Source organism: Octopus sinensis, linkage group LG17 (genome assembly GCF_006345805.1).
Source record: "Octopus sinensis linkage group LG17, ASM634580v1, whole genome shotgun sequence".
NCBI classification, from domain to species: domain Eukaryota; kingdom Metazoa; phylum Mollusca; class Cephalopoda; order Octopoda; family Octopodidae; genus Octopus; species Octopus sinensis.
The window spans coordinates 54,160,384-54,183,183 of record NC_043013.1 but is presented as its reverse complement, the minus strand read 5'-3'; the positions used below and the strand labels follow the sequence as shown (position 1 = coordinate 54,183,183).

The 22,800-nt window shown below is 32.2% G+C and overlaps 1 protein-coding gene across 13 annotated transcripts in view; it reads left to right on the top strand.

The window, feature by feature from the left end:
• The window catches only part of LOC115220760 (thrombospondin type-1 domain-containing protein 7A), a 1,292,425-nt gene that overhangs the window by 1,072,535 nt on the left and 197,090 nt on the right, over positions 1-22,800 (top strand). For all 13 annotated transcript variants that reach the window (XR_005002721.1, XM_036510587.1, XM_036510592.1 and 10 more), the window contains 2 exons: positions 11,801-11,986; positions 19,737-19,945. Coding sequence is in view for 12 of the 13 variants with exons in the window: in XM_036510587.1 (XP_036366480.1) it covers positions 11,801-11,986; positions 19,737-19,945 (395 nt within the window). In the remaining variant the exon portion in view is untranslated. The remainder of the gene's footprint in view (positions 1-11,800; positions 11,987-19,736; positions 19,946-22,800) is intronic.

Genomic DNA, 22,800 nt, shown 5'->3' with positions numbered 1-22,800 from the left:
TCATACGTGCATACCAGTGGAGTCTTTTTTTCTGATTCTTCCTGTACCCAGTGTTTTCTTAGCACATTTCATGCAAGCTAACATTGCACATCCAACAGAGCCCCTTTGCAACCTTCATTCATCCTACATATCCAACGGCCATTTTGCACTACCATGCAACATTGCAGTCCATTCATCCCCATCTTTACAATCGTCTCTTCACCCACAGAGAGAAACACTTTGTCATCAGGGAAAGTTATAACTCCCTGACCTTCTAGCCTGTACTGATAATGTCTTCTACACTTCTTCAATATCCACCTTCATCGCTAATTATGTCACCTAAGTAACAGAACAGTCAACAATTTCTTGTGGAGGTGGGCTTTCAGTCAGTTGATAGAATTCCATTGCACTTAAAGGCACAGATGTGGCTGTGTGGATTTGAGGTTTGCCTCCCAGTCATGTAGTCTTCAGTTCAGTCCCACTGCACAGCACCTTGGGCAAATGTCTGCTATCTACTATAGCTCTGGGCCAGCGAAAATCATGTGTAAATTTGGTAAGATGGAAACTGAAAGAAGCCCATCATGTGTGTGTGTCCTTGTCTTGGCCTCATATGCTGATTCTAAAGAAACATCACCATCATACAAGTGTTGTTCATTTCCAGTCTTTCATGAAAATCATGTCAGGCCATTGGGAAATATTACTTTGCTTGACAGCAGATAAGACTCAGCAGCTGGAAGAGCATCCAGCCATAGAAAATCTGCTTCAATGAATTCCATCTTGCCCAAACAAGAGTGGAAAATTGAACATGAAACAAGGATGATGATTACTCCTCTTATTCACCTGCAACATATGAAATCCTTATTCTCTGCCAACCTGATTCTTACTCCATATTTTATGTACTCACAGTTTCCATCTTCAGCATATTTACCACAGCCACTTCTCAGAAAATAGTAAAAGTTCTGTATTCTTTCTTGTTAGCTAAAACTTTTAAGCTTTTTTTCATTCAAAGCACAATTTCCATATTTGGAACATTTCCCTTAATTCTTCATGAAAAGTATTTTTGTTTTTATGCCTGTTTCAACTTTCAAGAACAGTTTTCTTTGGAATATTCTGAATGTGTGACAATGAATAGCAATGAGGTCCATGTGTTGAGCATGAAGGAGGATCTGAGAAGAAGAGGCTGGAGAAGAATGAGTTGTGTCTTGTTTGATGTGCAACATTTATTTGAATGAAAATGCGAATGCAAAAGTGTTTAAAATATGATTGAGTGTTAAAGACATAAACCAGTGGAATCTAGTAAGGTGTCTCTGCATGTATGGACTTCTTCTGAGATAAACATTGGATGGAATGTACTTATAACACAGCATGGAAGAGAGGAAAGAAAATAATATAGTTCTATTCATTCCTTCATTTTGATCTTCCACTATACTGTACAACATCCAAATATACCACTGGAAGTTAAAATATCTTTCCTGGTAACGACTCTTATGAATATTTATAAATACATCCATATGAACATGTTTGTGTGTGAGAGTATACACACACACTTGAACATTTGTGCATTTGTATATAAATATATGCATGTAAATTATGAATATGTGTTTATAAATATACATATTTTTTACTCTTTGACACTGTATTTGTTTAAGGCAATGTGATCAAGCTAATTTATGTGAATTATTATAATGATTAAAATTATATTTGAACGTGCACACATCAAAATGCTTTCTTCAATAAAATAAAACCATTTCTTGCAAAATATAAAAAGAACACTCACACACATGCGTGTGTATGTGTGTGCATGCGTGTATCATAAATTGTGTGAGCTTCTCTGACCAGAAGGAACTTGCTCCATATTTGTACCAGAACTGTCTGTTGAATGATATCAAAGGACATTGAATTACTTAATAAGAACTAATAGTGCCATTATTGTAAACATTTTACCAGGAAATAATTACTGAGTAGCTGTATTTCTGGGTAAAACGAAATTATTGAAATGCAACTCATTCTTATCAATTCAAAATCAATAAATGTGTGTAGCACAACAAAAGTTAATTATAGATTCGGTAGTTATTCATGCTAAATAGTTTTATATTCCAATTCATCTTATGAATCTATGAAATTATGGATGTTTAATTTTTGCATAACAACTTTGCCTGTACAATTTATGTAGGGTATTTACACACTCGGATATATTTGATATTTCAGAATCGTGCAATTTGTTTTGTTCCACTTGTAGAAACATCACTGCTATTGATTTCTTTTGATGAAACAGAAGATTACTCTGTAGAGGAATGCATTGCCAATTGAATCAAACTGTATATATTACTGGTATTCATATGTCCAAAAACAATGGGTGATATTAACGCAAAACATGAATAACTGGACTAAATAGCCAATATTCAGTTTAGTTATTGTTAATATTTAATAGGGACTTATACTGCATGAATGGATAGTCATTCTGATTTCAATGAATGAATATTTCAGTTGGTCCAGCCCACAGGACTCTCTTTACATATTGTGCTGTGTTTGAGGGCCTTGAATACCCATTGCACACCCTCAGGTATGTTTCTTTAAATGTGATCTTTAGGCAAACTCTGTGTGTCACTGGGTAAGAAGCTGAGTCTTTGAATTACAGATAAAGTTCCTCCAGGGACCGTCTTCACTGTTTTCACAACCACATTACTCAATCTGACACTATGCTAGTAAAAACACTTTTCCAAAGCACCATATGGTGAGCTCAAATCAAGAAGCTTTTGACTGAAAAGCAAACATCTTAACCAGCCAACTATGCAGCTCTATACGATACATGCTAACTCAACCATGTAGCTATATAACAATGATGCCACGCCCACTTAGCTATATAAGCCACAGTTTAGCACAATCATGGAGCTATATAAGGTATATCAATGTATATTTCATATGAATATATGCCCTACCATGGGTCCTTAACTATTTGACAGACTCACATATCTTAGAATATGGCTTTGTCTTGAGCATTTTTAGTTCTCACAGAACCTGTCCTTTTCCAGAATAGACTACAGACTGGTTTTTTCCAGAAGAGGAGGAAGAGACAAACAGAAAGAATGAGCTACAGAAAGATAAAAGGTGATCCCTGTACTTTATCACGTCTGAAAGGAAGAAAATCAAAGTTGAGTTTGGCAGGATTTCAACAGCAAAACAATCTCTTTGACACTCTAAAAGCTCAACCGATTGGACATCTACATTCAACTCAAACATGTTGTTGTGTAACATTGATATTAATATACATGTAATTCAATCCTATAAATAGTTATAGCAATATACAAGATATAGCAATATACATTTTATGCCACCTGAATTGTATGAGGCCGACATTGATATACATTTAATGCAGCCATGAAGCTATATAAGACATTTGTATCAATGTAATCCAATCAGTGTTACATCTATATTAGTTGTCTTATATTCAATCAGAGGTGTATATAGTCTGCTTGTGCTCAGTGATGGCTACACACACACACACGCATGCTATATGTATGTGTGTATATATTATATATATATATATATATTAAACTCACTCAATAATATAATCATGGATCATGATAGGAAACTAATTTTTTCTGTCTCCTGTTATGAAATATTGTGGCAGTTTTTTCAAGATAGCACTGCACACTCCACGTGAATGCTATGGTGCTGGCTGGAATGGCAGAATAATGGGAAACTGCCAAAAATAAGGACTGAAAAGTGAGTGATTTTCTTTATAATAATTCTGTTCTTGCTATATCATGATATAATCTGGTCATAATTTGTTTTCAAATCCAATAATACACACTCAGAAACAAAGATTTAATCATGTAGAAGCCAAATTGTGGACAGAAATAGCTTAAAGTTTCAATGCTTGTTTGTTTTTTAGTAATGCTTATAGAGAGGTGTAGGTTCACCATGTAACACAGAACCCATCGCTATAACTAACCACCAAAATACTACAATACTAGTATATATTTAAACTAACCATACAGCAAACAACACTGCTAGGAATACACACATTTCACCAAAATAGATATTGTTGCTTGATAGTTCAAATTTTTTCTTTTGAAAATAAATTTACGGTATTTTTAATATCATTCTACGATTTCCAATGTTTAAATCACAGAGATAAAACATAAATTGATGTTTCATTCATATGTTATCCTTGTGAGAGGGGGTTAGGTGAAGTAAGTATGAGTTAATTACTGCATGCCGATGGTATTGTATGGCTCTGTGTCTCAACATTGCTGGCTTTGTGCTTAAATTAGAAATGATGAGTATAAACAGCAAGATGAAAAAGTCATTGGTTAATATGAAGTTTTAAGAGTGGAAGGTTCAAGTTGGAGAGGAGGAAGAGCAAAGGAGAAAATGACACTAGGGAAAGGAATCAGATCCATGCAATTAGCAGCCTTTCAGGTGAGAAAAGTTTACTAGTTAGACATTTCTTTAGAAAGAGGAGTCAGAGAATTATTAGCATAGCAAGCAAAATACCTTGTGGTATATAGTTACAGCACTGTATATTTCAAGTTGAAATCCCACTATGATCAACTTTGTCTTTAATCCTGTAGAGGCTGATAAATAAAGTACCAGTGAAATACTGAGTCAATGGAGTAGAAGTAATTAATCCCTACCCTCAAAATTGCTGGTTTGTACCTAAATTACAAATAATAACAATAGTAATAATGGTCCCACATTTTGGCACAAGGCCAGTAATTTTGTGTGAGGTGTAAGTCAATTGCATCAACCCCAGCACTCAACTGGTACTATTTTATCAAACTCGAAAGGATGAAAGGCAAAGTTGACCTTGGCATATAATAATAATAATATAATAATAATAATAATAATCTTTTCTGCTATAGGCACAAGGCCTGGATTTTGTGGGGAGGGAGAGAGTTGACCACATTGACCCTAGCACTCAGCTGGTACTTATTTTATCGATCCCAAAAGGATGAAAAGCAAAGTCAACCCTGTCGGAATTTGAACTCAGAACATAGATGAAATGCCAGCTAAGCATTTCACCCAGCATGCTAATAATTCTGCCAGCTTGCCAACTTATTATTATCACTATTAATAATAATAATATCAATCATTATTATATGAGAGAATATCAAGTTGTTCATGGATGGGTACATGTAACTGCATCGTAGATTATGTGTTTTAAGATAGACAGAAATTGTAAAAGTTGTGCTATTAAAACTTAACTGTTATATGAACTAGAGGACTTTAGTTTCACAGATTTAATGACCTTTAAAACAGTGTATACATCTGTGCACATGTATGCACACAAATGCATTTTATTCCTTTTTTACATGTTTCAGTCACTGGAATGCAGCCATGCTGCAGTAACCTTTCAAAGGGTTTTAGTTAATCATACCAATTCTAGTAATTATTTTAATTTGGTAATCATTTCATCACTATTAATGAAATGGTTAAGTTTTACTTTATTTTATTTTTTAATGTAAAATCCATAACTGAAAGCTAGACACCACCATCACTCCTATATCCACACAACTGGCCTCCATGCAGTTTCCATCCCCTCAAATTTTCCTCACTTATTATTAGCCAACCTGAGAGAGGAATAAAAGACAAAAGGCATTCAACCAAGGTGCAGCATTATAGGACTAAACTTAGAACCAGGTGATTATGAAGTGAAATTCTTAACCTGCCGAAACATATGGAACTCAATGCTATGAAAGTTTTTTTTATTACAGAATAATGTAGAGAAAGCTCTGCTAGGCCATACATAACATTTAATGACCACAAGGTTTCATTTAATACTGAAATTCTTGTGACATACAATGATTCTAATTATGTCAGATTTATCTACATTGCTTGATGATTAAATGGCTTTTGAGTCATTTCTAATCTTATGTTTCACATCAAATATATGTTAGTATCACTGATTCATATTTCAAATTCTAACATATGTTCAAAAATACATCTTCATTTAACTAACTCTATAACTTGATACTATTTTGAACTGTAACTGTTTCGTTTTATGATAGAATTTTCATTAAAAATTTGTAACCATCACCTTTTCTTTTTAATTTCAAGTTTACTTCAAATTAACAAAATATAACTTGTTTTAAATCTCTCAGCAAGAGATATACAGTAACAGTACCGGATAGTAAAGTTTATTAGCCAGCATAATGTGGTGGCCCTATAAAGCTTAAACAACAGTGGCATTGTCCTTTATAGGACTGTCACATTCTGTTGACAAATAAACTTTACTAACAAAATATAGTTTTCAGTTCAAGTTAAAATCCATTGCTCTTCATAGAATTTACCAAAGTTGTGAGGCTAGGTGTGACTCATACATTGCATGTTATAATAGAATATACAGGAAATGTTTCAAATTTCCATCACTTGACTAATTTTCTTTGAACATGGTAATATTCCATTGATTTTAATTAGAAAATGTATAAAATGCTAAAATAAGCAGTAATAAGTAGACTAATTGGCTTGTAATTGCCTGGGATCATCAATAATTTATTGATTTAAAATGTTTAACACTGTTTTTCATTAATTAACTGAAAGAAGAGGGACAGTACCCATGAAATTGTTGGCTTTGCCATGATGATAAGACTAATGGCTAACTTGGGTTTGTATAGGTTTCATTGGTAAGAAGGAAATGCTAGGTGTCTGTAATGCTGACTTAGAATTTAGGAAAGTGATTAATAATATTGTGATGGGTGAGGTGGTATGGATTACGAGTGGAGGAGAGGCAATAGGTATAGTAGACTGGATCATAGAGTATATTTAGCTTTCTAGAAGTAATGAAAGTAGAGTATTATCTGGTGAGAGGTCTCTAACACATCTGTGGATAATGACTGTGAATGGAACATTAAAGAGGCTAGCACAAATGTGTGCATTATATTAGTTAGAAATAGCAGCAAAAAGACCAGTAGTTACAGACAGTGGGGAGACTGGTGATAGAACTAAAATTTGAAGTACATCAGAGTTTATGGAATGTGTATCAAAGGTTGTCACGTCAGTGCACACAGCAATGGAACGGTCTGACAGGAATTTCTTTTCCAAGAGTTAATACCAAGAAGTGGGGAACTTAGTTCAAAGGTTTATTACCAGAGACTATCAGTGGTTTTGGTTAGCTGGCAGAATTGTTAGCACGTTGGGCGAAATGCTTAGTGGTATTTTGTCTGCCGCTACATTCTGAGTTCAAATTCTGCCGAGGTTGACTTTGCCTTTCATCCTTTCGTGGTCGATTAAATAAGTACCAGTTACACACTGGGGTCGATATAATCGACTTAATCCGTTTGTCTGTCCTTGTTTGTCCTCTCCCTGTTTAGCCCCTTGTGGGTAGTAAAGAAATAGGTACATGCAAAATAGTTTACATTCTTTTAATAAATTTCAGTAATTTAATTACATCCACCAATGAAAAATATTTGGAAGAGTAAATCCATAATGCATAGGTGACAGGACTGAAAACACCGTTATTACAAATACAAGTTTTTAAGTAAAAATGCAAAACTAACCTTACACATGGTTTATGAAGGGAAGGCTACTGAAATTTTGATCGAGGGTTTGAGATATTTTTCACAAATTTTTATTTAGAAAATTATCTGCTACTTTTCTCACCAGGAAATAACTACTATTTTGGAAGAATTTCAAGATTATAAAATTTAAACATCGGCATAACTATGTTGTTAGAAAGTTTGTTTGGCATTTCCATGGTTTCATGTTTTTAGCATCACTGCTTTAGTTGCACATCGAGCAAATGTCATTTATTGCCCAATGCCATGAGAATGAACTCAGTAGAGAGAAACTGAATGAAGCTGATTCTGTGTGTGTGTATGTGTGTGTGTGCAACTGTTTGTAAATTTTGATATTTTGCTTGTGCCCGAGTAAAAACATTGGCATTGTGGCTGGTCGTTCAGTGCTTTTCAACACCTGTGAAATATCGAAATCTCTTACTGAAGAAACAGATGAGTATCAGTGATGGGAAAAGAGTCCAGCTACGAAATCCAGCTTCAAAGTCACTTGTCATCAAAGCCCTACAAGCATCAGAAAACAGATGTACAAAAAGAAAGAAAGAAAGAAACAGGATATTGTTTACTGACCAAGAAACATATTTTTTAGAATTAACTGGATCCATTGCCACTTCAATAGATCTATGAAATTCTTGGTTATACTATTTAAAGAAATTTGACATTATGTTGTTTGAGTTATGAGTTTTATAAACTAACCTCTAAGCATCAGCCTGGAGACCTGGAGAGAGATGGAACCATAGATCAGAGTGAAGGCTTACAGACAAATAAAAAAAAGAGACAGGAAAAAGGGCATGTCTCTATTATTGAATTAACATGAGATCTTAGCTGTTCTTTAATCATGTCTGAAATAAGAGTTCAACTGCTATAAATCTTCTCATATTATGTAACTGGAAATCTGAAGAAAATACGTTTGTACTGAGTGAATTGGGTGGCATCATCAGCATAACATTTCTTTTGATATTGGAATTATGGTTGAAGGATTAGTCTGGGAATATTTAACACATTTTCGTTTTGCATTTGTCCTTGATAAAACTCATTGATAACTTGCCTATTTGTTTTGCTAATTACATCAATTGTTACTTGTGTAAAACAGCAATCTAATCCTTCTGCAGAATTACTACCAACCAACTGGCAAGTGGAAAGCTGAAGGTTATTCACTCTAATTGGAAATATAAAAAAAAGATCAATAATCAATCAATAAATGGTCTGAATTCAGCAAGAGACGGAGAATAAAACAAAACATCTTATCTGATAATTGACGTAGTTCTATACCAAAGCCAAAAAAATAAAAATAAAAGTAATTTCTTAATTAATGTCTATTGAGGATCAGATCTACATAATTCTCCCTCTATGTCTCTACTCAACAATATCACGGTCACCAGTGATACTAGTTCTTATTATAACTTTTAACATTACTTATATTAAAATTAGTTTTTCTTCTATCATAATACATGTAATTAGTATTACTATTCTGTGCCTGCACTCCACAATAAACTCAACTTCCATTTATAGTTGTTCGGATTAGTAACACTACAGTACCATTATATATGTAATGTTTGCTTTTTTAACCTTCTATAGTAACAGACATCATTGCAAAATTTTCTATACCAATTACCAGAATTGTGGCATTTCACTGTAGTTTTCATTTCAATTGTTACATTACATTGTCTTCCTATCACAATTATTGTAGACTTATTTTTTGATATACCGAACTTTGATATCAGCAAAGCTGTCTTTATATGAATCATCAGCTTTTATACATTGTTGTGACATTTTACTTTCCTAGTAAATATACTTCAGAGGCTGACTTTTAAATCTATATCTGCTTTCCTTCTTCATGTTGCTATTGCACTTAATACTTATCTAAATGCTGAGAAATGAGATTACTTATTTATTTCACCATCAAATTTCATCATGTAATTAATCTTCTTCATTAACTATTATCACTTTCGTGATTCAGACTCATCAGTTTAACATCAACCTTCACTACTTTGCCCTACATTTTTCTGGATCTCTCCCATCGCACAGGTTCTGACCACATTAAGCAATTGGCATTTCTTTGTAAGGTTGCGTTTATCCATTCATACAACATACCCTTACCAATGCAGTCTTCTGTTTTTGATGAATGTAACAAAAAAAATTTACTTTTTATTTTACTCCTCCAACTGTATCACTTCATTTTTCAACTTAAAACGAATTTATATAACGGGAGAGAATTCCTTAGGAAACTCATTTTCAACATTGATTTAAAATGTTTTAACGCTTTCTTAAGTTCAAAATTTCACAACAAATGTAGCTAAAATACAGCCCATAAAAAATGAGTTTTCTTTCTTCTTGTCTTTAAAAGGTTCCTACTCTGAGGTAGCAAGATGTGAGGTATCGCTACCTAAAACTCTTCCTATATTCAGAGTTTGTCAATTCCAGGAAGAGATAAATATCACCAAATATACACAGCATATAAATATGGCCTACTAATAATTTAACACTGTGGGAACACAATAATTCCACAGATTTCCATAAAGTGTCTTCTGTCTCCAAGCAATCCTTCAGGCTCAGTAAACATGGTTGGTCCCATTTGAAAAACAAGACACTGCTCAAAGAGAAAACATAAGGACCAAAAGAAGGTTGATGTGAAAAATGGAACAAGAAAACAACATATGAACAAAAATAGAAAAATAAAGAAAAGGAAAGAAAACTAAGAGTTGCACCACCACTTTGTCCATCAAAATCGTAATTATCTAGTTGGTGTAGAGGAGGCAAAAGTCTGCGAAGTTCAATCTGGAGAGGGTAGTGTCTTCCAGTTAAAAATTTTTACCAACTGCAGGCATATGGACAAATTTCTCTTGTTGAACTGGACGACAACACTCTCTCCAGATTGAGCAGTTGTCTCTTCCCCATTAAATTATTCTACACCAGCTATACATGATTATTATTTCAATAGATAAAAGGTTGCAACTCTTTGCTTTATTTCCTTCCTTTTTCTGTTTGTGTACATTCACATTTTGTTTCCTTGTTCCACTTTTTGCATTAACTTCCTTCTTGTTTTTTTAATAGACCAGTATCCTGTTTTTAAAATAGGACTAACCATGTGTATTGGAATTGAAGAATTCCTTGGCGATACAAGGCATGTTACATAAAAATGCTTAATTATTGTTTCCACAGCAGGAAACTAATAGTAGATCATAAAATCTATGTATAGTAAATGATATTATATATACACACACCACACACATCTACACATGCACGCACACATTCTCACACACACAAACATCTACACATGCACACACACATTCTCACACACACACAAATATTGTTGTGTAAGTATGTATGTATATTCAAAGTTTTATGTTATTTCATAAACAAATTTCTTTCCAGCATTTAAATATTTAAATTGTTAATTTTGACAATTATATATGTATCTTCCATCAACTAATGTTAAAACTCAAGATGTTAATACTATCACTGACCTATCTTTAATATAGTATAAACAGTTTCTAGAATTTTCTGCAGCACCTGTTTGTTTTTCCTGCTTTTCATTTTGTTTTTCTGTTTGATTTTCTTAAACTATTTTCATTTTCCTGATTAAATTTAGATTAGCTGTAACTCACTTTTACAAATACTACATCAATTGTAATTTATAATTACATAAAAAAAAATTGAAAAGAAATACAAATGAATGTAAAAAAAAATATTCCTATCTTGCAAACTTCATCCATAATCCACTTCTAAATTCTATAAGAACAGCTTTTTTGTTTTTTTACTTCATCATAAGCTGCAAGAATGGCAGAATAATTTAGAACAACTGTACAAAATGACTAAGTTTGGTTTATGTAGTCACATATTCTTAAGGTGTAACTCCAAACTTGGTTGACCTGTATATCAAATTTTAATTGATTTAGTGGGAGGAAGAAAAATCAATATTTGTTCTCTATCTTTTTCTTCTTCCAAAGTTTACAATTAAAACTGTTCAGGAAAATACAACGAAATTTTTAAAATATTTAATTAAAATCTTGATCAATATATGAATTCTAATTGGTCAGAAGGAGCCTTTTCTTACTCTTATCACTTACAGATGTGTGTCTGAGTCAGTGTACTCATGTATGCATATTATATATATATATACACACACACACAAACTATTGAAAAATAATAAATAGTGACAGCCACATCAATATTCTTTAGTTTTAGACTAAATTAATACCATTATACAATTATTGCACACTTATTTGAGTGAACTACTGAGGTGAAGAGGAATATTGAAAATATATTTTACTACTCTTTATATCTGTTTGTGTATTTTACAGATGATAACAAGCAAGTTCCAGTAGCAGAAAGTAATTGCAAAGAGTCAAAGCCGTCATTATCAAAAGTCTGCCATATCGAATGTCGAGCACGATGCTTGGCATCCGAATGGAGTGCTTGGAGTAAATGTAAATCTATTTCTTGCATTGGAGATCAGCTTCATCGCAAAAAGCGACAACCTTACTCAGGTAATGCATTTTTACTTCTACAGAAAAATTACAATGGGAATGTTTTGTAAATAAGTACACTTTTGAGAGAGAGAGAGAGAGGGGGGAGTGGCGAGTGTGTGGTGGGATTGGGGTGGAACATTGCTACAGTAGTAACAGTTTTATTTTCATGGAGAGAAAGTGAACCCTAATTGAGAATTCTTTGGAAATTTAAATGCAATCAGAAATATATTTTCTTCATCACAGTTTCATATTATTAATAACATTTCAATGAAATAGTAATTTCAAATTTCTAATTTCTGTGCATTCTTTTACATTGCTATTAAAAAAAAAATTTCTTTATTGCGGAGCTGAATAATTAAAGGGGAATTTAATTGAAATACAAATTTCGCCTATGTAAATTATTGATACATACACAGCTCAATTAGATTAATATATTATATTTGTTTCCTGTGAAGTTCTCTTTATAAAAGATAGCTGTTTATGCTTTAGATTCATGATGAGAGATGCACACAAAGTTCTACAGACAAGCTGTTAGAAACTACCAGCCTCAAATCTATAATTTAGCTTCAATACTGCAGTCACACACAGATTATTCAAACATAAAGGCTGCATGCAACTTCTTTAATGTAGTTGATAAGCCCCCTGTAAGCTATGCCTTTGACGTTGGTTTGATTTGCAGTTAACATATTTTGATGTTCATATACCTTTTGGATAAAGCATAGATGTCATAACCGCAACTGTAATAACCCGTTAATGGATATATCTGATTTTAAAAAAGTCAACAACTAACTGCGTATAGCATAAAATAATCATTAAAAAAGCAAACCAAAAATTATCTATTTTCAAAGAATCTGGCAGATTTTTAATGCAATTTGAACAATTTAAAAAACTTTAACAGAAAATATGTAATATATTTTGCATGTATATGTGATATACTGCATTTATTGAATTCTGAAATGGTTTTTAAGGAAATCCCTAAAAGTAAAATTTAATAGATATATACATTATTATACATACATTAACATTTGAAGAATATTATGTGTATCAATCAGGAACAGCTTCAACGGGTAAATAAAATTCATTCTTATATTTCTACCATTCCGTCTGGCAAGTTTATTTCTAAAACTGTTGTACAGCTTCATTACAATATCAATTATAATTTCGTTATAATTATTCATTTAATCAAGATATTTCTTTGAAAGAATTATGTTTCTGAGAAACATTTTTATCTATGAAATGTTAAAACGAAAGTAATTTTAAAAGATCAATATTCTTCATTGCTTCAGCTGAAAATAGATTATATTATGTTAATATTCACATAAAAGTTATTTTGAAGCCCGTGGCTCGACAGAATTGGTAGAACATCAGACAACAATCATTTGCCATGTTTCATGGTATTCTTTTATAGTCTGAGTTTAACTTTGCCAATCATCATCCTATAAAATAAATACCAGTTACATAGTGGAGCAAGCTGTTCTCCCCATATTTAGAAAGAAATCCAAATATTCATACAATCAGCCTGCCACATGCCATAAATTTTTTATGTTGGCCTAAAAGTCCTTTAGATTTAGTAACTGTTGGTGCCTTGGCTAAAATGGGTGTTTAATTATTCATACTTTCAGATATTTTGATTAGATCATCATGGAAACTTAGCTCATCTAATCTAAATATGTTCTAAATATCTCAGTAATATCTGTCTTTAATGGCATAGTTCCTTCCAAATTTTTGTTCACACCAACCTGTCAGCAAATATATATTCCTGCTACATGAACTCATATGGTAGCCAATATACATGGAGGAGATTTGTAAAGCATACTATAAGGTTTTTATCCAGATGATATTGAATGTGTTTGTGTGTGTGTGGTTTTCAGTTCTGTAGTCTTGAAGTTATAAGGTTGTTCTCCAGATGATTATATATATATATATATATATATATATATATATATATAATGGTTTCCATTTCTTTGCTCTTGCAGTTAATAAATAATCAGTAGAAATATATATTATTTAGTTGCAAATTTATAGTCAATGTTCTTTTGGAAAGGACTTCAGTAATTCGGAGGAAATGAAAAATGATCAATCATATTTGAATATCGATATCTAGTACACATTGCAAAGATTTCATTGTAAACAGTGAGGTGAGCAAGATTATGTTTTTGGATGCAATGAAATTAATATCCTATACAAATACAACAATAGTTGTCAAAGACATTGCTGCTATTATGGCTCAGTTAACTGATCAAGTAATTACCAATGTTCGCTAAATTGTCAAGAAAATATTTTGTCTAACTCTCAATCAATACTCATTTACATAGGATGTGTAAAAGGGAGAAGCTTTATTGGTTGTGGGAACTCGTTTTAAGTAGTACTGCTTTAGCATATCTCTAATACTATATAATCTTAGCAACATCTGGAAGAGATTGTCTAAGAGATTTAACATACCCACACATATATTTACATGTGCGTGTGTGTGTGTGCATGTATATTAATGTAATTTACTTGTTTGTGAACACAAGTAAAACCTCAATGAAACCAAAGTGTTCAATCCTGTTAAAGCACAATGAATACAATCATTTTTTTATTTCTAAATCAAATATAACCAATATATAATTTGTTTCTTTCAAAACATACTTGATGAACTCAAGAGAGAAAGAGGAAGAGTGTGTGTAGGAGAGAAAGAGAGAGTGAGATAATGCGAGTAAAACTGAACACACAAATGAATGTTCTCTTGAGGTCATGAAGTACTACCTTTGGAAAGAGCATTGAGTGAGCTAGGAGTACAAGTGAGCATACATTCAGTCAGAAACCAGAGGTAAACTACATACAATTCAAATGTTTATTATACAAGCTGTGTATATTTAATACATTCTCATTCATTCAAACATGTTAAGATAGTTGCTACAGTAACTATCTTAAAAGAGAAATCCCCCTTAAAGACAATGTGTCTGTAGCTGATGAAGAATAAGAATGCAGAATCACATGTCCTACAGTCCTTCCTCATTCATAGTCCATTTTGGTTTCCACACACATTGTCTTAAAGGGAGAATTCCTCTTCCAAGAGAGTTGTTGCAGGAAAGGTGTTTCTATGTTCATGTGGACATGAAATTGTTAAATATACATAGACACAGCTTTAGACAACTTGGGACTTCTTAGTATGCCTTTAATTCATATATGTATGAACATGCACACACAACATGTCAGCATAGGAATTTATACCCATCTAGTTAGGGTTTTGCATTGTCCCTTATTGAACCTTCATCTACTTTGGAATAATTATCTTCCTAAATATTCTAGCCTATTCAGGTTTCAAAATATTTCAATCTCATCAGGAGGTTGAAATGTTAGCCACTGCAAGCTACTGCTTGAGTACTTTGCATTAGGCCATGAAGGATCATGGGAGATTCATTATAACTGTTAAAATCATTAATGCCAGATTTAAAATTATATATCAATTAAATCCTAGTAGATTTCATGCCTTGTATCACTGCATTGGTGATATGTACTAACCCATTCGTAAAGTACCCAAAATAATCATCATCATCATTATTATTATAAATTGTACTGCAATCAATTGATAATCTCTCTAATTTTATTTCTTGGATCATGATGGCGCCTCTTTGTAGATGCATGGTCAATGATGACAAAGTGTCATACTGCTATGTCCAACATAACACTTTGGGTCATGAAATTTACAATATTTCCAGTGCATTTAGTTATGTTACATTGATTATCTCCCTTCCTCAGTATTGAATTTAAGGACAGCTCCACTCAGCAAAAATAACACTTAAGATGATATCTAGGAGTTACCGACCATGCATTCTAATGCTATGCATCATCATCATCATCATCATCATCATCGTCATTGAACATCTGTTTTCCATGATGGTATGGGTTAGATAGTTTGACTGAGAGCTGGCATACACAGGATTCCATTGTCTGTTTTGGCATGGTTTCTACATCTGGATGCCCTTCATAATGCCAACCCCTTTACAGAGTGTACTAGATGTTTTTTATGTGGCACCAGCACCAATAGGGTCACCAAGTACTTTGCAAGACAATCCCCCACCCCAGCTTGGAGTGGGGAGTAGTATTGAGGGAATAGTTCACATTCACATTGCTTAAAAATCTGTGAATTTGAAAATTATTATTGCAGTTAATTCAGTATGTAATTCATTGAGGTGAGACTTTGAGTAGCAATACCTGTGTCCATTTGTATTGCATCACTACAATATACTTATGGAGTATGTTTTTCTTTCCATGTTATTCTAAGTTAGTACATGCTAATAAGCAGTTGAGTATATGTCTGCATAAATGTGTCTATACAAACACATGCAATGGAGACCAAATACACAGAGGAACTGAGCCTAAAATTACATGGTTGTAAAATAAATTTTGCAATCACATGACCATCCCTGAGTCTATATCATCTTACGTTTGGCTCTCCCTAATGGAATCATGGGGGTCTGGGTGAAATGTTGCAACATAAGGCATGCCTTGAGCATTTTTAGAGCTATAGAAGCCATTTCTCTCAATGTCTGACCACAATGGGTTTATTCAAGGGAAAAAGGGAAGGATTGGTATTTTATTGACCCTGAAAGGAAAAGTTGATCTTGCTAGGATTTGAACTCGTGCAGAGAGTAAGGCATTTCATCTAATGCTTCAATGCCTCTGCCAGTTGGTTCTCTGATGCAACCCTGCACAAATGTAAAGTAAATGCAATCTTGGCAAGATTTGAACTCAGAACGTGAAATGACAAACTTGGATGCCTCATGCATTTTGTGTACTATTCTCAACCAATTTTGCTCTACACTGCCCTCAATGTGATGACAACAACAACAATAATAATAAATTTAGTGAAAAGAGTTATTATTTACCCTGAAGCTCTTAATGTTATACGATTTGTCTGCTTCAAAAATCTAATTTACAAAAGAGAAATTGTCAATGAAAACAAAAAAAGACAAAACGAAACGAAAAATGTTTTCTTTCATAAGAAATAAAAACAAAAATAAAACAATCACCTGCCTTTTCTGTATTCCCCACCTATCTCTCTCTCTCTCTTCTCTAATAAAGACTATTCCTGACAGAGTTTTAAAGATAAAGACAAATACACTTACTAATTACCTCATTTCTCTTCACTGGCTCCTCTTAAGTGGAAGAGAAAAACGAGATATTTTCTAACCAGACAGGAGAAATATGACTATTGTTTTAACAGATTCGTCTTGCAGCAACAGTAGTGGTAGTAGTGTTTTATTTAACTTCAATTCCAATTAGAAGAGAAAGAGACGTAATCCACACAGTGTATTTAAGTGTGTGCATGTGTATACATACACACAAATACATATATACAGACACGCATGTATGTATATAAATATATATATGTACACACATACACACATATGTATATATATTTCTTTACTATCCACAAGGGGCTAAACACAGAGGGAACAGACAAACGGATTAAGTCGATTATATCAACCCCAGTGCGTAACTGGTACTTGATTTATTGACCCCGAAAGGATGAAAGGCAAAGTCGACCTCTGTAGAATTTGAACTCAGAACGTAACGACAGACGAAATACGTATTTTGCCCGGCGTGCTAACATTTCTGCCAGCTCACCGCCTATACACATACATATATGTATATATACACACATACATATATATGCATGCATACACACATACATATATATATACACACACACATACCAGTATAAGACTGTTCCTGAATCATATTTATTTATGTAATTATTTATAAAATAACAGTAATGGGATAAGAATAAAAACTCAACTACTTAAAGCCGTTGCAACAGCACAGAAACCAATGTTGTAATTTATAATTAAAGCCTATTTCCCCATTGTCTTGTATAAATCTTTACATAACTGGGCCCCACCTGCAAGGTCATGTGCAGTTAATCTTGGTATGAAATCACTATGTCGCACACATATGGTTGTGATGCATGTGCCTCGTGTACCCTTATCAGACGAGTAGTCATGATGTGTATACTGGGCTTCGTATATTTTACCCAGTGTCACTTTGATGGCATACACTGCTCTCTCACTCAATAATAATAATAATCTTTTCTACTGGAAGCACAAGGCCTCAAATTTGGGGGAAGGGATAAAGACAATTACATCGACCCCAGTATGCAACTAGTACTTAATTAATCAACCCCAAAAGGATGAAAAGAAAGTCGACTCCAGTGGAATTTGAACTCAGAATTTAAATACAGATGAAATGCTGCTAAGCAGTTCATCAAACGTGCTAATTATTGTACCAGTTGCTGCCTTAATAATGATAATCCTTTCTAAAATAGTCACAATGCCTGAAATTTTGGTGGGGGCAGTTGATTAGATCGACCCCATATGCAACTGGTAATTAATTTATCGGCCCTGAAAGAATGAAAGCAAAGTCGAGCTTGGCGGAAATTGAACTCAGAATGTAACCACAGACGAAATACTGCTAAGCATTTTGTCCACCATGCTAACTGCCTTAATAATAATAATAATTTCATTTATTTGCTACAAAGGTAAAAGACAGACAAAGTGTGGGGTTTTACATATAATGAAATAATAAAAAAAAAAAGATATCATCTCCATCATCATCTAGCTTGTTGCTGGATGTATCACTACCATCATCATGCAGCTTGTTGCTGGATGTGTCACTACTGTATCAGCTGCTCACTTCCTGCAGCCAAAAATGGTACTTTCTTTTCAAAGTCTTGAGAACTTTGCAGTTTCAAATACTGATGAGAGATGAAAGTAGAAATATAGCTATGCTGATAAGAAAAAAAAAAAATTAATATTTATAAAAGATGTGTTGTTACCAGCCTCAGTAAAAACTGCATTTAAAAGTGTTAGATCAATCAGTGATGACCAAACCCAACAAAATAAAGGGACACAATTAGAATACATTTACATTTAACTTCTTGTACTGTTCTAAAGTGGGATAGAGAGGGAAAGAGCTAGGAAGCTTCTAACATTATTATTATTATTATTGAAATCTGTACACTGAACACAATTACTGGTCTCAGTAAATATTCAAAAACAATTGACATTCCAGTTTTAGTCATAGAATAGCAGTCTTAGCAGAATAGGTGCTTCTGTTTTAGTGTGTGTGTGTGTGTGTGTGTGAGAGTGTGTGTCCATTCAAAAACTGACACTTCCGCATATTGTATAGATTAAAAGGGGCAAATAATATCAGGCAGTCAGTAATTGTTATTAAGGAAACCAAGGTAAACAACTATTCCTTCATTGACATATATTTATCTCTTCCATTGAGGTAATTGAAATGATACAAATCTAAAGACTTACAGATAAATATAAAAGGGTGGTTCAAAATTTGGGGTCCATCAATCCTGGGTGTCTACGAAGTTAATAGTGGAGGGATGGGGGTAAGGGAATGATCTGTGTTTTAAATTTGAAAAGATTACTGTGTAAAATATATACTTAGTTTTTTCCTTATTTATTCACTGACATATTTTAATTAAGAGATGAAACTGGCAAAACTAGTTTGTTATTGATAAAATCAGCTTTCTGAGAAGTAAGAAATCTTTTAAATATCCAAACTCATAGGGAAAATTCTTTAAAATAAGAAGGGTCCTTATTAGTGTAATGGTTGAGAACCACTGGTATAAAGGGGCTCAGAGTAGAGACTTACCATTGGAAAAAAAAAACTAAATATAAGAAAAGTTTCACTTAATGATTTTGTTATGTTTTTATACAAATTAACTTTCAAAACCAACTAAATGCATTTTTTTAAAAAATTTTAGGTTATAGAGAAAGAACACTTAAAAGTATATCCACACCAAATGGAGGAAATGCCAAGTGTCCCACTGTTACAGAAACTCAACCTTGTGATCCAGGTCCCTGCTATTCTTGGAATCTTACTTCATCTAATATTTGTTCTCTTGACAGTTCTGAACGACTGTGTGGACAGGGAACAAGACACAACAAACTTTTGTGTACTGATGTGCATGGCGTAAGTCTAACAAACATATTTGCATATTTTAATTAACTAGAAAAAAACAAAATATATTTAACATCGAATGATGTTTCATATTTGTTTAAATTTATAAAAGCTTAATTTACAATGAATTGACCAGTGAACTATGATAAGTAGTTTCATTTGATGTTTTGTTTTAATCTAAAGAAATAGATCTAAAAAATAACTTTCAAAGAAAGATGTATATCTAATTTTTCATCTCATCTCAGTGATTGATAAACGAGAGTATTTTTCCCCATGCAGGAAATGTCAGTAATATTTCTAATATAATGTTATAATAGTAATTATATACCTGCAGTAAATCATGTTCTAGTGAAAGAGAAGGAAGTCATTTATAACATTGAAATTAATTGTCCAAAAAAGTTATAACTATATTATATATATATATATATATATATATATATATATATATATATTCACTCATTTTTACTCTGTCATTTATTTACACACATACACATATTCTCAGTGTGCTGGTCTACTTGGAAGCATTTTATAATGGTATGCAAATGGAATTGTTACTCGTTAATTGTGTGCATAATTAGAATTATCAAGAACTATTGAGTCATTATGAAGACATTAAACTGTTGCACTTTGGTTCTGTTAAGCTAAGGATTGGAGTTGGACAAGACAGAATAGACATTGCTATGTTTCTATGTTAATTAAGGAGTTAAATGACAGCATCTGGAAATGTAAATAATCAAAGCTACTGAACCTGAGCAGGGTAAAAAGAAATCTAATATAATCAACGTTTTTAATCTGAGTGAGAAGAGTATTCTAAAATAGAGATTAACAAATTGTCCATTTTTATTTCACTTGTCAAAAGACAAATTTAGCAATCAGTTGATGGTTTCTATTATTAACGATGAAATTTACCTTTTGATTAAAATAATAATAAAACATTTCTTTATTATGAATTATATTCAAGAAATTTTTGTTCTTTTGTATTAAATGAGCTGAATGATTTGATGTTGGTCAAGTTAGAAGAAATGAGACATAATACCATTAAATTCTTACAAATCCAAGACAAAAAGACTCGAATATTTAAATATTAGCAATGAGATTATAGATAAGGTTCTTAGAAAATCCAAGTGTTTCATTAAAATTTCTAATATTTTATGGCAAACTGTTGTCCTCCATCCTTTCTATTTGAAGACAAAGTATAAATGAGTTGTGATATCCAAATAAATATGAAGTAGAATAGAATAAATGTTCTGATACTATGAAACTTGTATCCAGCTATTATATTCAGGTGATACTGTTATGTTCTGTAGGAAATTGACTCCAAATAAGGACATGTTCAAGTTATTATATTTTTTTTATTTAAATGAAATTTTTAAAAACATTTCATGAAAAAGTGGTGAGAATTAAGTTGTTGCTGCAATTTTATATTTGTCATATACATTTGTTCCATGGTGATGGATATTTTGGGCAAATATAGGACAAAATTGTTGGTTGAAGTTCAGAAGTTAAAACATTTTACTTTGTCTCAGGCACAAAAGATAATTAAATCAATGAAAACATCTTCATGTAAAAGAAATATATATAAATTATACAGCTTGAATTGCTTAATAAATTATGAAATAACTATATCAGGCAACACAAATATTGTCATCCAATGGAATTCATCAATTAAAGTTAAAAGCTTCTGTCTACATCTAATGCATGAATACATTTGTATTTCTGCTTATGTAAAGCAGTAAATAAAAACTATGAGAACTGTTGTCTGTTAAGGCAATCATTTTATTAAGGAATGGCTTGTAATCTTTCTGCTGCATCTGATTATAAAGTAATATTTCGTTATATGACAATATTGGCACCATGATGAGGAAATGTCTAAATAAACTAGTGAATTTTAATATTTGTATCATTATATTATGTATTAATAAATTTAATGAGATCCTCCTATGTAGCTACTTCATATATTTAATTATTTATATATCTATTTATTGTTAATTCACAAACATATCACAATTTTGTTTTGATTTTACTGTTTTTAGAATTATAAGTTGTAAAATAAATAAGTTTATTTACAAATAATATAGCAATATTTTCTAAAATTTAAATGGAAGGAATGAAGCTGGAAAAGAGTTCCATGTCTTTCAGTAAAATTTACTTTACTTTAAAGAGAAAATTAATGAAGATAGAAGTAGTATTAATATTGAAAGGTAATATTTATCTTCCATTAAAAGTGAATGTTGTATTAGAACAGAGGATACTGCATTAATTACTATGAGAGAAACTCTTGTATGGACTCGTGGTACATATAAGCACTCATGTATATATCACTGGTGGGCAATAATCGTCTGCTGCTGATGATGATTTTTCTATTCAAAAACACAAAAAAAAATTTCTAAAAAATTTCTGAAAAATTCCTGAGGTTTCTACTATTTCTTACTTTTCAGAAAATTAGAATACTTAAAGGAGTTTTGTTACAATAACAAAAAGAGACTGCTAAAATTCTGAAAATTGTAAACATATATTTATTAGACTATAGAAATTATTAACTTTGATTGGAATTTGAATTTGATGGAAATTTTTTAATCTTTTTCTTAAATAATTGAATTCAGTAAATTATTAAAAATTTAGAAAATAAAATTTCCGAATTTGTTACAAAAATATATTCTATTGCTTAATTTCTGATTGGTTGTTTGAAATATGTGAAATTTAAGAAACTCTGAAATACCTTCTATAGGAATTCACATGAATATCTAAATTTACAAAATAGCATTCCCTTTCATACAGTATCCATCTGAATGGAAAACATTTAAATATGATTTTTATTGAATAATGCAAAACGATAAAAATCTATTTAGTTCTACCATTAGCCATCC